This window comes from Centroberyx affinis, unplaced genomic scaffold (genome assembly GCF_046629955.1).
Source record: "Centroberyx affinis isolate AG114_WGS23_722 - 3 ecotype Tasmania unplaced genomic scaffold, CSIRO-AGI_Caff_v1 ptg002517l_1, whole genome shotgun sequence".
NCBI lineage: Eukaryota > Metazoa > Chordata > Actinopteri > Beryciformes > Berycidae > Centroberyx > Centroberyx affinis.
The window spans coordinates 1-14,179 of record NW_027280738.1 but is presented as its reverse complement, the minus strand read 5'-3'; the positions used below and the strand labels follow the sequence as shown (position 1 = coordinate 14,179).

The 14,179-nt window shown below is 41.0% G+C and overlaps 1 protein-coding gene across 1 annotated transcript in view; it reads left to right on the top strand.

The window, feature by feature from the left end:
- amph (amphiphysin) overlaps nt 1-8,870 on the top strand; it is a 69,158-nt gene extending 60,288 nt beyond the window's left edge. Inside the window, exons 19-25 of the mRNA XM_071534319.1 lie at nt 438-686; nt 1,157-1,213; nt 2,456-2,503; nt 3,104-3,157; nt 6,365-6,547; nt 8,021-8,122; nt 8,504-8,870. Of these exons, the coding sequence (XP_071390420.1) occupies nt 438-686; nt 1,157-1,213; nt 2,456-2,503; nt 3,104-3,157; nt 6,365-6,547; nt 8,021-8,122; nt 8,504-8,608 (798 nt within the window). The 3' untranslated portion in view covers nt 8,609-8,870. The remainder of the gene's footprint in view (nt 1-437; nt 687-1,156; nt 1,214-2,455; nt 2,504-3,103; nt 3,158-6,364; nt 6,548-8,020; nt 8,123-8,503) is intronic.
- The last annotated feature ends 5,309 nt before the right edge of the window (nt 8,871-14,179 follow it).

The following is a 14,179-nucleotide window of genomic DNA, read 5'->3' as shown; positions in this document are numbered from 1 at the left end:
TACGATTTATGAATGGTAATTCATTTCTCATGTAAGCTTCCATAAAGTGTCCATGTAATAATTATGTCATTTGTGACATGGCAGCAGTGGAACAGTGTCTATTTGTGTGAAAATTTCAGTGCAAAAGTCCTCCTCACACTTGCCATTTTTAACTGAAACAGCTGCACATTAGCTATAAAAATTTGTGTTTTATAGCTTTTGTCAGACATTATCTGTTTATAACTCTTGTTTTTAATCAATGAAGTGACATATTGCTATAAATTACGTGAGTATAACATAAAACAAACTGAATCAGTATTCATGAATGGCCTATTTAGCCATGTAGAAGCTCTTGTTAAGGTGTTTTGAATGTGTTTACTGGAGAGTGTTGCCACCAAAACACACTACTGCATGAACGTTGGGTTGACTGCCATCTTTCCTTGCCTGTGTGGCGAAAGAATGAGAGTAGCACTGCAGCCGAAACAAGCGAAGCCCCCAAAGCCTCAGAGACAGAAGCTGCCCCCCCGGAGCCCGGGGACGTCCCGGCGGGGCCCTGGGACGTCCCAGCGGGGCCCGGGGACGTCCCAGCGGGGCCCGGGGACGTCCCAGCGGGGCCCGGTGACGTCCCGGCAGAGTCTGCAGCACCTCCTGCTGGTGAGGCTGTGGCAGCAGAGAGTCCCAGCAGCCCGAAGGAGGAGAAGTCTGCTGTGAGTCGGCCTGATCACATCCAACTGTGACACAGACTGACATGATCACTGCTGTCATAGAGCTCTGTGATCATCTCTGCATCTTCATCATCATCATCATAATTGTCGTTATTGCCTTATACATCATAGGCATCATCATCATCGTCATCATCCTCATCATCACAGTGCCCATCATTCTTATCATCTGCATCATAATTCTGTTTCTCCTTTGCATCCTTGGATTTTGTTGATCATAGACATGTTTTTTTTTTCGGTTTGTGTTGACTTCATATTAAATATCCATTTATTTTATTTTATCATACTGGCTATTGTGATATCTGTTTTTTTTAAACTGAGAACGTATGCATCATTACATCACATACATGCCCTGGTATCCATTTGATTCAATTTTCATTGTTCTTCCTGTAACTAATAATTTTGAAAACATATCAAGATGAGATGATTAAATGTGATGTGAATCTTTTCCAAAGTCCACTGTTGGGTCTCCAGTGGAGTTCGCAGCCGCTGAGGGGGCGGAGCTCGACGAGGTACGTAGCTCCTCCCCTTTGAACAAGCGCACTGATATAAAGTTAACGTTAAGGTTCTGCTCTGTTGTGCAGTTCTTCTGTTAGCAGTCATGTTTCCTTTGACTTTATCATTATTTTGGCATTACTTATGATTTTGGTTTAAAATATATTCTTAACACCTGATGAAGAGCTTCATAACAGCTACATGACCTATTCCTGAAGTCTGATTTAATCTTTGTGCCAACTTTCATTCAGTGTTCATGTAATACTAAACTAATTTGTAACATAGTAGTGGAACAGTGTGTCAGTTTATTGAGTGAAAATTTGTAAGTAAATGTCATCTGGTAATTGACATTTTTAACAGAAAAACCTGCCCAGGAGTAGCCATAAAAATGTGTAATGAAGTAATGTAGTAATGAAGTAATGTAAGTCGCTTTGGACAAAAGCGTCTGCTAAATGACATAATGTAATGTAATAGTGCATTTTGTCAACAGTAGTGAAACCAACTGTGCATCACAGTCTTCATCAGCTAAGACTTTTAATAGGAATAAGTAGCATTTGTTGAATTTTTCTTTTTTTTAAGTTTAAGAAGGGTAAGAAGATATGTTAGTTCAAGAAGGGTCCAGGTGTAACCTGTATATTGTACATTAAGCACCATAGTTTCCAGATAGAGTGGCTGCATGCTGAATAACAACAGGAGTCATATCAGAGAATCTAGATGCATTCATTTGAATCATTATTATCTCACATTTCTGTTGACACATGTTTTTTTCTAATTGTTTGTGCCTTGTACTGTTTGACGCATTGAATAGAAGAAATGTCTATTTATGTGTAGTTTTATTTTTTGTGCAGCTCTGAGCCTCACAATTTGGTCATCATCAAGATTGTATTTGTTTTGCTGCTCATCTGTTTAAACCACATTTTAATGGTTTAATAATACTTGCTAATGTAACCACATTTTAAAGATGTGTGGCATTTTAAACTACTGTGGTTCCAATGTTACAGAGCCTTGCCATCAGAGTTCAGCATGAGGCTAAATCCTGGATGACACAGTGAGACAGGTTTTGGGATTAGCAGCCCTGTACAGACTGCAGAGCCAACTGTGTCAAATATCTTAATCCATTATGTCCATGACTAATGAAATATTAAATACTAATCCACAATAGATAATGCACGACTAATATCTCTTAATGCTAACTCAGTACTTGACTCTAAAAGCTTTGCCTACCTCCAGTAACTTCAGTAACTTCTCCCTCTGCACAGATTCCCCCTGAAGAGGCCAAAGCTTCTCCCAGCGAAGCAGCTCCACTGGTAAATACATATAATGACCCAGTGTCATGTGTCAGTTTACAAGCTCACAAACCTATTTCATTTGTTGATGACTATACAGAGGTATAGACTTAGCTGACTAAGCGTAGTTACTAGGTGCCACTCAAAGAAACACAAGGTGTGATTCACACAAAGCTGGAATACACAAGTTGTGTGTTTATGTTTATGACAACAAATCTCACCAACTGAATATTTTGACATTTTATGGAACAGTGTTTTCCAAAAATGTAATTTGTCTGAATTGTTCTCCAGGGTTAGTAAGAGTTTGGATTTATTACCAAGTCCTGATTCCCTTAAACTGGATCACAGGATGAACATTTCACCCTCTGAAGACACTTCATCACATTTACACTGCTGTGCACAAACAGCAAATAGATACATAAATTAAAAAAATAAAAACCTTTTGTCCACAACCCCTTTGAGCTACCATCCTACAGGGCCTGCATATGAATTGTATCATAACATAACTTTGACATAAATTGAACTGAAACTTGTGTGATCAAAGAACATACTTGCCTTTAAGGCATGAACAGGTGTCTCTTCCTCAAAACTTTTGCATGTCAATCCATTCTTTGTACGTAGGAATCAGTTTCAACTCCAGAGGAAAGGAGGGGAAGCCCGGTGGACGAGGCCTCGGTAATATATACATGTGTATATATATATATGTGTGTGTGTGTGTGTGTGTGTGTGTGTGTGTATATGTCCAGAATTAGCTGACTATATATATATATATATATATATATATATATATATATGTCTTCTCTAACCCAACATAACCCCAACCCTTGCTGTAGCAACTGTAGCATCTTGCTGTAGTTGTTTGGAACGTTCAAAATATTTTCTAAAGTCAAAAAATGTAGTTGCAAATGTAAAAACCATTATTATGTTTTTGGTGTAATTATGCATACTTTGGTTCCTATTCCTATGCTGAGAATGATAATTTGACATTTATCATTCTAACTGCTGCTCAGTTTCTGGGGTGTTAGAGGGTTAGTGGACATGTGATGACACATGTTTGTCTGGTTCTCAGGCCCCGACAGATGATACACAGTCTCCTAAGGAAGAGACTCTGGTAAACGGATGACTGAGATCCCATTCCCTTCATATGTCACACAGTCATTTACTGAAGCACCTCACTTGAATCTTTGCTCATAAACATCATAAAGAATGAATCCGGTAACTTTTATACCAACAGGAAAACAAATAGTTCTGTTATAAACTGTTGTAAGGGTATTTGAATATTCAAAGCAATTATCATGATGGATTGTGATTGCTTCAAGTGAATTTCCTCCACACCACACCCTTCCTTTGAAGGTGCATAATCCTTTTCCTATAAAATAAATGGGTTAGTGTCTGACCATTATAGTTCTATGGGGTGTAGAACTATAATGGTGGTCGCAGGTAATTATAGCATAGCTAATAATGATATTCGATGTAAAGTGTAAAGTGTAAATCATATGTATAGTAAAAGTGTCTCCTGCTCTGTTAACTGAAGTACAGTAAATTTCCTAAGGGTCCTGTTCTTATGTATTTCATATATTAACTCATTATTACGATGGGATTATTATGGAAACTCTGACCTTCTACAACTGACTTTACCAAAATAGTATTTTTTTAATATATGAAACCCCAGAGCCCAGATCAAATTGTGAGTTTGAAGCTTTTCTTAAAGCTTGACTAACCCGCTTCCTCCACCGTCTCTTTGAAATATCTTTGAAAATGGAGCCAAGATTTTTGACACTTGAACCCAATAGGATGAATGATTTGGAGGCGGGATGAAACTTAACATGAAGAGATTGTCTGGCTGAAGCTTTGACTTGCAGTTTGCAGGATGTTTCCATGTGGGGTGATGTGCTGTCGATGAGGGGGTGTCATTATTTCTTTCAGAAAAATGACAAAAGTTTTTCAGCATTTATTCAATGCTGTATAGAAAAATGCTAAACGCATTGAATGTGATCAGTGTCACTGACTGGTAAACATTCCACTTAAAAGAAAATGGGACTGATAAGAACTTAACATGTCCTGTAATGAAAAACACTTTTACTCATTTATTCATGTATGTATATCTTATCCCATTTTTCATTGATTTTAAAATGAAAGTGAGATTGTAAAGAGAATCCGAAGTTTTACAATTTTTCATGAGAAAAGCTGTCTGTCCCTTCACTCCCATCCTGGAGCGAACATCCTCTTCATCATCTTCTTCCTCCCCCCGTTCCCTCTCTGTTCATTCTTTATTTCTCTGTGCAATGCCATGTTGTATACTAATGTTTTCTGTTGGCATTAAATGTTGCGTGCAGATGTGAAATTAGTGCTTTATGGGTTAGTAAACCACATGGAGGAAGTCCCCTTAGCACTGAAACACCTCAAAATCCATATCGGTATGGTTTTAAAAGCTAATTCTGTACACCAACATTACAGTAAATCACAGTCTTCACTCTTATGCTTACAAATGTCTTTACGCCACAGCAAATGTTCAGTAGATGCAGCCCAAAAAGATTAAAATTGTAGCGTAGAAATTAAAAGGATTGTCTGCAAAAAGGCACAAAATACTGCAAATACTCAAGTCAAAACAAGTACTGGACAGTTGTCAAGCTGGTTGCTCATAGGCTAACAGTGAAACAGTGTTTGTACTGGGCAGTTCCCATGTATTTGATTAACTATGTAAAAAGTCATGGGCCACAGTAACAGGCGGAAAATATATGTTTTGTTGCTCAGAAGTGTAATCATGCCATGTTTTGCCAGAATTACACTTCTGCACCTCTCAAAGAATTCACTGGCACATTTTCCGCTTCATGTAAAATAACCATCATCTATAATAACCTATGAAATCTATTAATTATCTATATAATCTATAAACTGTTGTTCATTTTCATCATTTTTATCAACAGTTGGTGTATTCATGTTTATCTGTGATGACTCCTTTGTTGTCTCTTACAACTTTGTTTTGTCTGATCAGTGTTAAAATCACTGCATTCCATTATATTGTAGTAAAAATTTTTGTAGGGTAATTAGTATTAGTAGTAATAATACTGAATTGATCCCTGCAAGATGGACTTTTCTATTGCTCCCTGGAGATCAGAGGTCAGGGATTCAGTGCCCTCCCCCCAGAATAATATACAAGGAGGATATAATAAAGCAAAGCTGACGAACTCAGGCTAAATCACTATCATGTTTTCAATCTGTTCTTAAAACTATTTAGATTTACCTTTATGTAATGATTTATTTTAATCTGTTTTGTATTCTTTTTATTCCTTCTTATCCCTTTTATTTATTCTGTTTTATTTATTTGTGTTCGGGTTAGGGTTAGGGTTAGGGTTAGGGTTAACCCTAACCACATGTTGTTTTTTTGTTGTTTTTTTGTGAAGCTCTTTGTAAAGTCGGTACTGTGCTGTAGTTTATTATGATGTAAAACTCTAAATTAAGTAAAGAGCTACCAGCTTCCTTAGCAAATGTGATGTAGACACAATAGTGTTTTTACATGAGTAGAGATATAGAGTTATAGATATATAGATAGATGTAGATACAGGCAGACTAATCCATTTGGAGGATATATAAATATCCTCATATATATATAACACACACATACATATAAATATATATATATATATATATATAGTGGCATATATATATATATATATATATATATTGATACCATGTATGTATGTCAACATGGACACATGGTCTTTGAAGGCACATTGCCTTTGATTCTTTTCAGAACCTAATAACTGGATCATTATGTTCTGGATGTTTTATTTGTGATGAACAGTTATGGAGGGACAACTGTTTATTTTAATATTATTTTCATCATTATTGTGAGTTCTAATAGCTCGTTGTCTTCGCTAGGAAAAGATGCCTATCCCCTCGGTAGTGATTGAGCCCGCCTCCAGCAACGAGGGCGATGACGACCGAGATGCTGACATCATCTCCCCCACCGCCATCAGCGACAATGGAGTGACTCCAGAAAACCAAGTGGCAAAAGACATGGCTTCTGGAGCGCCAGGGCTTCCTGATAGCTTCATGTACAAGGTGAGTGTCGTCATAGGAACAGAACTCTATTCTGTCTGTCTTCTGACTGACTGTTTACCCACCTGCTCATCACATATATCCAGTGCCGGAAATGGACACATTTTACTGCGGGATTATCATCCAGAAAACCAATATGAGCAATAATGTAACTGAAAATATATCATATGATTTCTTCTTGTAGAATATTATGTTTAAACACTGGGCCTGATTTCATACCTGATCTATTCTTACAGACTCCTGGGAGACTCCTTATTCTATATCAAAAAGAAATCTGTTCCCAGTCCTGCCCGACTTCTTTAAGAGGCTTTATGAGTATTGCCCTTTTTTACTTTTGTGCCACATCAGACATCACTGAATTTTACCAGTCGAGCTCAGCCACTGTTTCTGAAAACTCACTATTTCTCCAAATACTTTTCGTGGAGTGAATTTGCAGTGCAGTGATACTTTTTCTCATTAAATCACTAGCACCTTTTGGGCTATCCACTGATGTGCATGGGTCACACACACACACACACCTGTTAATATACTATCTATCGGCTCACCTCGGAATGGAAATACAACTCTGTCCAGTTACTGACTGATGTGAGTTATGAGAAAGAGAAAGAGACTGGAGGGTGTGATATTACATTGCAATTCCTCCCATGTCCAAGTTGTGTGTGTTGGTATCGCCTGCCGGCTGCCAGCAGTGAGGTTGGGTTACGTTGCCTTGGAAACCAGTCAAACTTATGGCGTTCTCTCTTGGTGTCTTAAATTTGGGTTATATTCCGTGGACAAAACATTGAGCTCCAAGGTTTCAATGGAACTCAGGTTCTGAAAGATTGTAAAATAAATCGCTATAAACCCAGACACTGGTGTGTCTGAGATCGTCACACTGTCACACGTTTGATATAAAATTATTGCAACAGTTGGGAAGGCATCCACTCCATTTGAGATGATGGTTTTGAACTATTTTTTCATGTTTTTAGCAAAGGAAAATAATTCTGTGCAACAGTTTAACGATGTCAGAGAGTTTCTGTTTGAGATCAAAGATTATTGTGATTTATTTTGATTTTCACCACTGAGAAAATTGTTCCTTATTTTTTGTAGAACCTCTGAGCTGGATAGCAAAACATTTCAATCATTCATCTGGTCTGAATTTAGAATTGCTTTATTAATTCAATAACCAGACAAATAAACAAAGTTCTGATTATTTCTGGGGCGGAACTCCCTTGTTACTCCCAGAAGGCTGTTTCCATTTCCAACAGTGCTTATATCAAATTCTCGTCATATATATATCATCATATTCTGTAACATTACTGCTAAGACATTCCCTAATTCACTTCAAGGTCAAAGGTCAGTTCCAACCAAGCTAAGAGGAACACTTCAAATTCATCTTGTTAAAAAATGCCTTGAGGATTTTACCTATGTAAATTATTATTTATTTTTACTGCAGAAAACACCTAAAAACTGGTGATTATGTTTGTTTTCCTATAGGTGGAGACAATGCATGACTTTGAGGCTGCAAATTCAGATGAACTGGAGCTGAAGAGAGGCGATGTGGTTCTGGTGGTTCCCACTGCGTTAGCAGAGGATCAGGTCAGTAAAGGTTCTGGTGTTCCCAGGCTGACGCCCCAATTCTACTGTTGACTGCACCCATTCAGATCAACTCACTAGTTAACTTCCAAGGCAGTATAGCATCCACAGTTATGTATTTAATAAAAATGTCACAAAGCAAAGACTGGAGTGGACATTAAAAACAGATATAAAATGTGAAATATTCAAAATTCATGACCAGCAAACTATATCAATACTAGATATGAAGCTCCCGGGTTTGCTTCCTTACTGATTTGCTGTTAGTCCCACATGATTTGCTATCATACAAGTCTGAAAATGTGCATTACTTCAAGCAAGGTTGCAGAGATCTTTATGCACATGATCCATTGGCCATTTTTGTTGTTGTTGTTGTTGTTGCTGCAGGATGCCGGCTGGCTCACAGGCATCAAAGAAAGCGACTGGTTAACACTCGGCGTTAGCGCCCAAAGAGGACTTTTCCCAGAAAACTTCACACAGCGCTTGGAGTAAAGGTCTGGCCTGGTGGAAAAGGAAAGAGAAGTACGAGACATGGTGCCCATGTCCTCCAGTCAGCATGTAGCGACCCGTCTGCTGAACAATCTGTGACCTGCCTGCAACCTTGTCTGCTCGACAGAACGAGGCTGTCTCTAATAGAGGAAACTTCACGATCTACAAAAACCAAAACACATGATAATAAATACTAGTTCCTACTCCCAGCATACCGCAGAATAACATAAGCATGATGCGATAGTTTGGTCTAACCTCCTTTGGAATTGAGACATTGGTTTTTTTCTGTTTAAAATCTGTAAACAAACAAAATGATGTGTGCTTTGTTGGGAGTGTGGTGATCTCCACGTTTGCCCCCATCTGTTTCAAGGAAAAACAAAAGTGGGAGATTTTGTCCTGAAGAAAAAAAAATGACCGTATTTTCTCTGCACCAAGTGTATTGTATTGATTTTGTTGCTCTGCTGCGGAATATATCAGAATTTGTAGTGCTGTGATCTATTTAAACGTTCTTGAGTGTTACATGAAATTTTTCAGTGTTTTTTGTTTTTTCAGACATGTCAGCCATGATTGTTCCCTTGCATCATTGTTAGTGTTCTCCTGTAGTGTCATGGCTGAGTGTGTGTGACTGTGGTGAGCATTTCGTTTGCATACGTGGTGAAAACATTGTTCATTGACAAGATTTGCTGTTTTTGCCAAAAGGTAATTGACGTTGACCATCTGAGCATTTGGACGCACAACCAATGGATTTCTAGCATGAACAATGGAAAAAATCTTTAATGAAAGTGACATTGGAAAAATGTCAGAAACAACTATTCCAAGATGGAAAAAACAAAAACGTATCTCCCTACCACCAAACAACTGTATATCCTTATAACTTCTATCACATATAAAATTATATTTCCATGAAAATCAAATAAACTTTAACTTTATGTTTTTTAAGTGTATGATCACAGGGAAGGTATTGGGGTGAGAAATCCGATATGCAATCTATGTTGTCGGTTTATAGGGTCTCAGTAGTCCAACTGTGCAGTAGATCAACGAATATGATGTCACTTCCTGTGGTGGTACAGTTAGCCCTCACTGTAGAACTTTTTTTGTGATGTACATACCATTATTATTTATCTAAAGGTGAATAAAGAATAGTTCATATGGTACAGTTTGTTGTTTCTTAATTGTAAGTAATTTGGTTATCACTCGTAGCAAAAATTTATTTAATTAAAAGGAAGTAGCAAGCAAGCTAGGGAATGCTGCCCAGGGTCTAAATAATATAAGTATATATTTAATATAAGTATATATAATACAAGTCTATATTAATGCTAATATAAGTAAACACACTTCAAAATGAAGGAAGGCAATCACGCCCCTAATCTGCTCTAAAAGACAGATCCCACTCAAATATGAGACAGTTTGCTATAACATAACACTAGCATGTATGTAACTGTCAGTTCCACTTACTGTATTTCTGTAGGTCATTTACAGCATTCAATGATGAGTGAGAATTTCTTAGTATGTTTAGTTTTCACCCCTTAGCCCCGATGAGCTGAGTTAAGGCTGCTGGACCCAGCAGAGCATGGTCTTTTTTCAGAAATGTTGAAAGTTGAAGTTGGCTGGCTGGTTTGCTCACCGACCGACTGATTGGCTTATTGACTGTGAGCAGAACCCACTGACAGAGTTAAGCAACTGATGGTTGGAGTGAGTAAGCATTTTGAGCAGGTGATCCGGCCGGGCTTGCAGCTGTACTGGTAAGCCAAATCTTGTTTTGAACATGTCTCATTTTGTGACCCCACTACTTGTCTCCACAGCATTCCCCAGTCAAACTAATGGTAATTAAGGATCCACCTGCTTACATGAACGTTAAGATGTTTACAGGTCTGTTTTTTAGGCTCTTGACAGTGCATCGGCTACCACATTGTCCTTTCCCTTGATGTGGTGGATGACTAGTGGATAGGCCTGCAGAAACAGGCACCAACGCATCAGGCATTGATTGGGATTCTGTAGAGAGTTTAGGAAAGCCAGTGGGTTATGGTCAGTATAAACTTCAACTGGTACAACAGACGAGCCTACATACACTCGAAAGTGCTGTAGAGCCCAGATTAACGAGCCTCCAGTGAGCAAGGCCTCTGTCAGGCGATCAAACAGAGCATGTATGCGAGCGAGATGTTGTTCCCACATGTCACTGTATAGGTATACTGCACAACCTTCAAGTCCAAACACCATAGGGTTCATCAAGCTGTGAAATGTCGCTGGTGCATTCCTTAGCCCAAAAGGCATAACTGAGTAGGAATATAACCCAGACAGTGTTACAAAAGCTGAAATTTCCTTTGCTCTTGGGTTAGGGTTAGGGTTAGGTCTTAGTTATATATCACGTGACTCTCCCCACATTGTCCAACGACTCTGCAGTTGATGGAGAGCCACTCGCAAGGCACTGGCCGGCGCATATCACTCAGATGCCCCATCTGGGTGGGACTCCATTTATCAGCGTTAAGATTTGACCGTTTTAGGGGAGGGTTTGGGTGACAGGGTCTCTGTCTGGATGTGTTGCGGTTGGATGAAAGTCCAATCACGGGGAGTCGGGTGTTGGTTCAGAGTATGTGCTGTTGGACTAATCGGAACCGGCTGGGTTTTGATAGGGGGTTGTCTGTGGTTGGGTTTAGGGTAAGGTGTGGGGTAGGGTAGTCCTGTTAGTGTCATTAGAGAGTAATTTTGGTTTGGGTTTGGTTTAGGGAGGGGTCTACGGTTGGGGTTAGGGTTAGGTTTAGGTTTAGGGTTAGGGTTAGGGTTTAGGGTTAGGTCTTAGTTATATATCACGTGACTCTCCCCACATTGTCCAACGACTCTGCAGTTGATGGAGAGCCACTCGCAAGGCAGTGGCCGGCGCATGTCACTCAGATGCCCCATCTGGGTGGGACATCATTTATCAGCGTTAAGATCTGACCGTATTAGGGTTAGGGTTAGGGTTTAGGGTTAGGGTTAGGTCTTAGTTATATATCACGTGACTCTCCCCACATTGTCCAACGAGGGTTAGGGTTAGGGTTAGGTCTTAGTTATATATCACGTGACTCTCCCCACATTGTCCAACGACTCTGCAGTTGATGGAGAGCCACTCGCAAGGCACTGGCCGGCGCATGTCACTCAGATGTCCCATCTGGGTGGGACTCCATTTATCAACGTTAAGATCCGACCGTATTAGGGAGGGTTTGGGTGACATGGTTTCTGTCTGGATGTGTTGCGGTTGGATGAAAGTCCAATCACGGGGAGTCGGGTGTTGGTTCAGAGTATGTGCTGTTGGACTAATCGGAGCAGGCTGGGTTTTGATAGGGGGTTGTCTGTGGTTGGGTTTAGGGTAAGGTGTGGGGTTGGGTGGTCCTGTTAGTGTCATAGAGAGTAATTTTGGTTTGGGTTTGGTTTAGGGAGGGGTCTATGGTTGGGGTTAGAGTAAGATGTTGGTTAGGGTAGTACCATTTGTATTAGGGACAGAGGGTTTGCTTACTGGAAGATAGGGTTGGGTTTAGGTAGTGGGTTGTCCATGGTTGGGGTTAGGGTTAGGGTTAGGGTTAGGGTTAGGGTTAGGGTTAGGGTTAGGGTTAGGTTAGGGTTAGGTAAAGTAAAGTAGAAGATACAACAACTACTCCCCCTACACAGCTCGAAAGCCTTTCGGAAGAGAGTAGCTGAGGGCAAGGCACGGGCCGTCGAATGTCTCTCAGACACCCCCTCTCCTGCCGCGTCTCCGTTCCTCCCCCGCCGGTCCCCATACCTGCCCCCTGCCCTCCTCCGGAGAGGACTCCTCTACTCCACCCGCTCCCTGCTTGGCTACAGTCCTGCTGCTCCCTCCCCCCGTCTATCTAGGTGCATGTCACCTATCTCCCCCTGTACTCTGGCCTACTCCTATCCCCAGCAAGCTCCCTCCCTCCCTCACTCCCTCACTCCCGTCTAGGAAGAAAGAAGCCCTCAACAGCATAGTCCTCCAACGCATACTTTTATTAAATGCTCCCCCAGAAGTTGTCATTCCCCCCTCCCGAACAAATCTCTATACAAATGTACATCTATATACACACATACACATCTACACACATATATGTATATATATATATATACACATACATACATACACATACATACATACATACACACATACATACATACCTACATACACACATATATATACACACATACACATACACATACACATACACATACATCCCTACATACACACCTGCATACCCACATACCTATATACATGCACCCATACCTACACCTACACACACACACACACACACACACCAAACCAGGAGAAAAGGAGACAAAGAGAGAGGCCCTGCCATGCGACCGCTCCACCCCTCCCCCGAGCCCAGCCTGCTTTCAATTAGCAATCAGGACCGTCAAGCCAAGCAAGCCGGCAAGCAAGCCAGCAAGCCAGCAAGCAAGCCGGCAAACAAAGCCAGCAAGTCCCCTGTACAAACGTCAATTTGTTTCTTTTCTTTCTTTTTTTAAAAAAACTACTATACTATCATCCTCCCGTCCGACCCCTCCCACAATTTCAGGACACATCGTCAGTAGTGTACCTCAGGATCCTCGGACGTTTCGGCCTTTCAAACACTAGACGCCCTCACCCGAGGCGGCCGGCCGCAGGTTGATCAGACCTCAGCCTGTGTCCCGTCTGCCAATCTCCCCACCGGCCCCTGGCCGTTTGCCCCCAGACATCTTCCGCACACAACCGCGCCATCCATCCCTGACCGGCCCTAGTGACGACAGACTCCTCCCCCTTATATATATCTCTATAGACATCTCCCTGTTGCACTATAAGGCGACTTCTCCCGCTATTTGACATGACATGACATGACATAACCGTTGTATTATAATACATCATTCAATTGGTCTCATCTCACCTCCGCTTCTCTCCGAGCCGATTCCAAATCCAACCCCCCACGTGGTCCTTCTCCCTCTACTCTTCACCTTACCCCGTCCTTCTCGCCCACGGTGCTAAAGCCGACTCCTCCCCTTTTCCTCTACTAACTCCGCCCCCCGGAGGGAGCTCCTACAAAAAAACTTTTTCCAGCCACAAGAAGCCTCATCCCACCCGAGATTCGAACCCCGGTCTCCCGCGTTCCCAACCTAGTAGGACTCCTTGGCCCGAATCTTACCGCTCCACCAACCGGTCGGTCACCCCGTACACCAACCCCTACCTCCCGAAATATACGACCCTACAGCATTTTGTCAAAAAAAATAAGAATAAGAAGAATAATCATACTAATAATATAACCTGTATTTGTTCAACCTTAGAACCACCCTTCTATTCCCCACTGAAGCCGAGCATCCCAAGACAAAGAATAAACCGAAAAAAGAAGAAGAAGAAGAAGAAGAAGAAGAAGAAGAAGAAGAAGAAGAAGAAGAAGAAGAAGAAGAAGGAGAACAAAAGAAAGGAACCTGCAAGGGCTGGGGCGATAACCTAAAAGACAAAGAGGTTAAAGTTAGGGTTAATCGTGGGTGTGGAGGTCTGCCGAGGTTGGGACGACATCCCGGTGGAGGGACCTGCAAGGGGTTGGGTCGACTCCCCGGGGGTTGGGACGACATCAC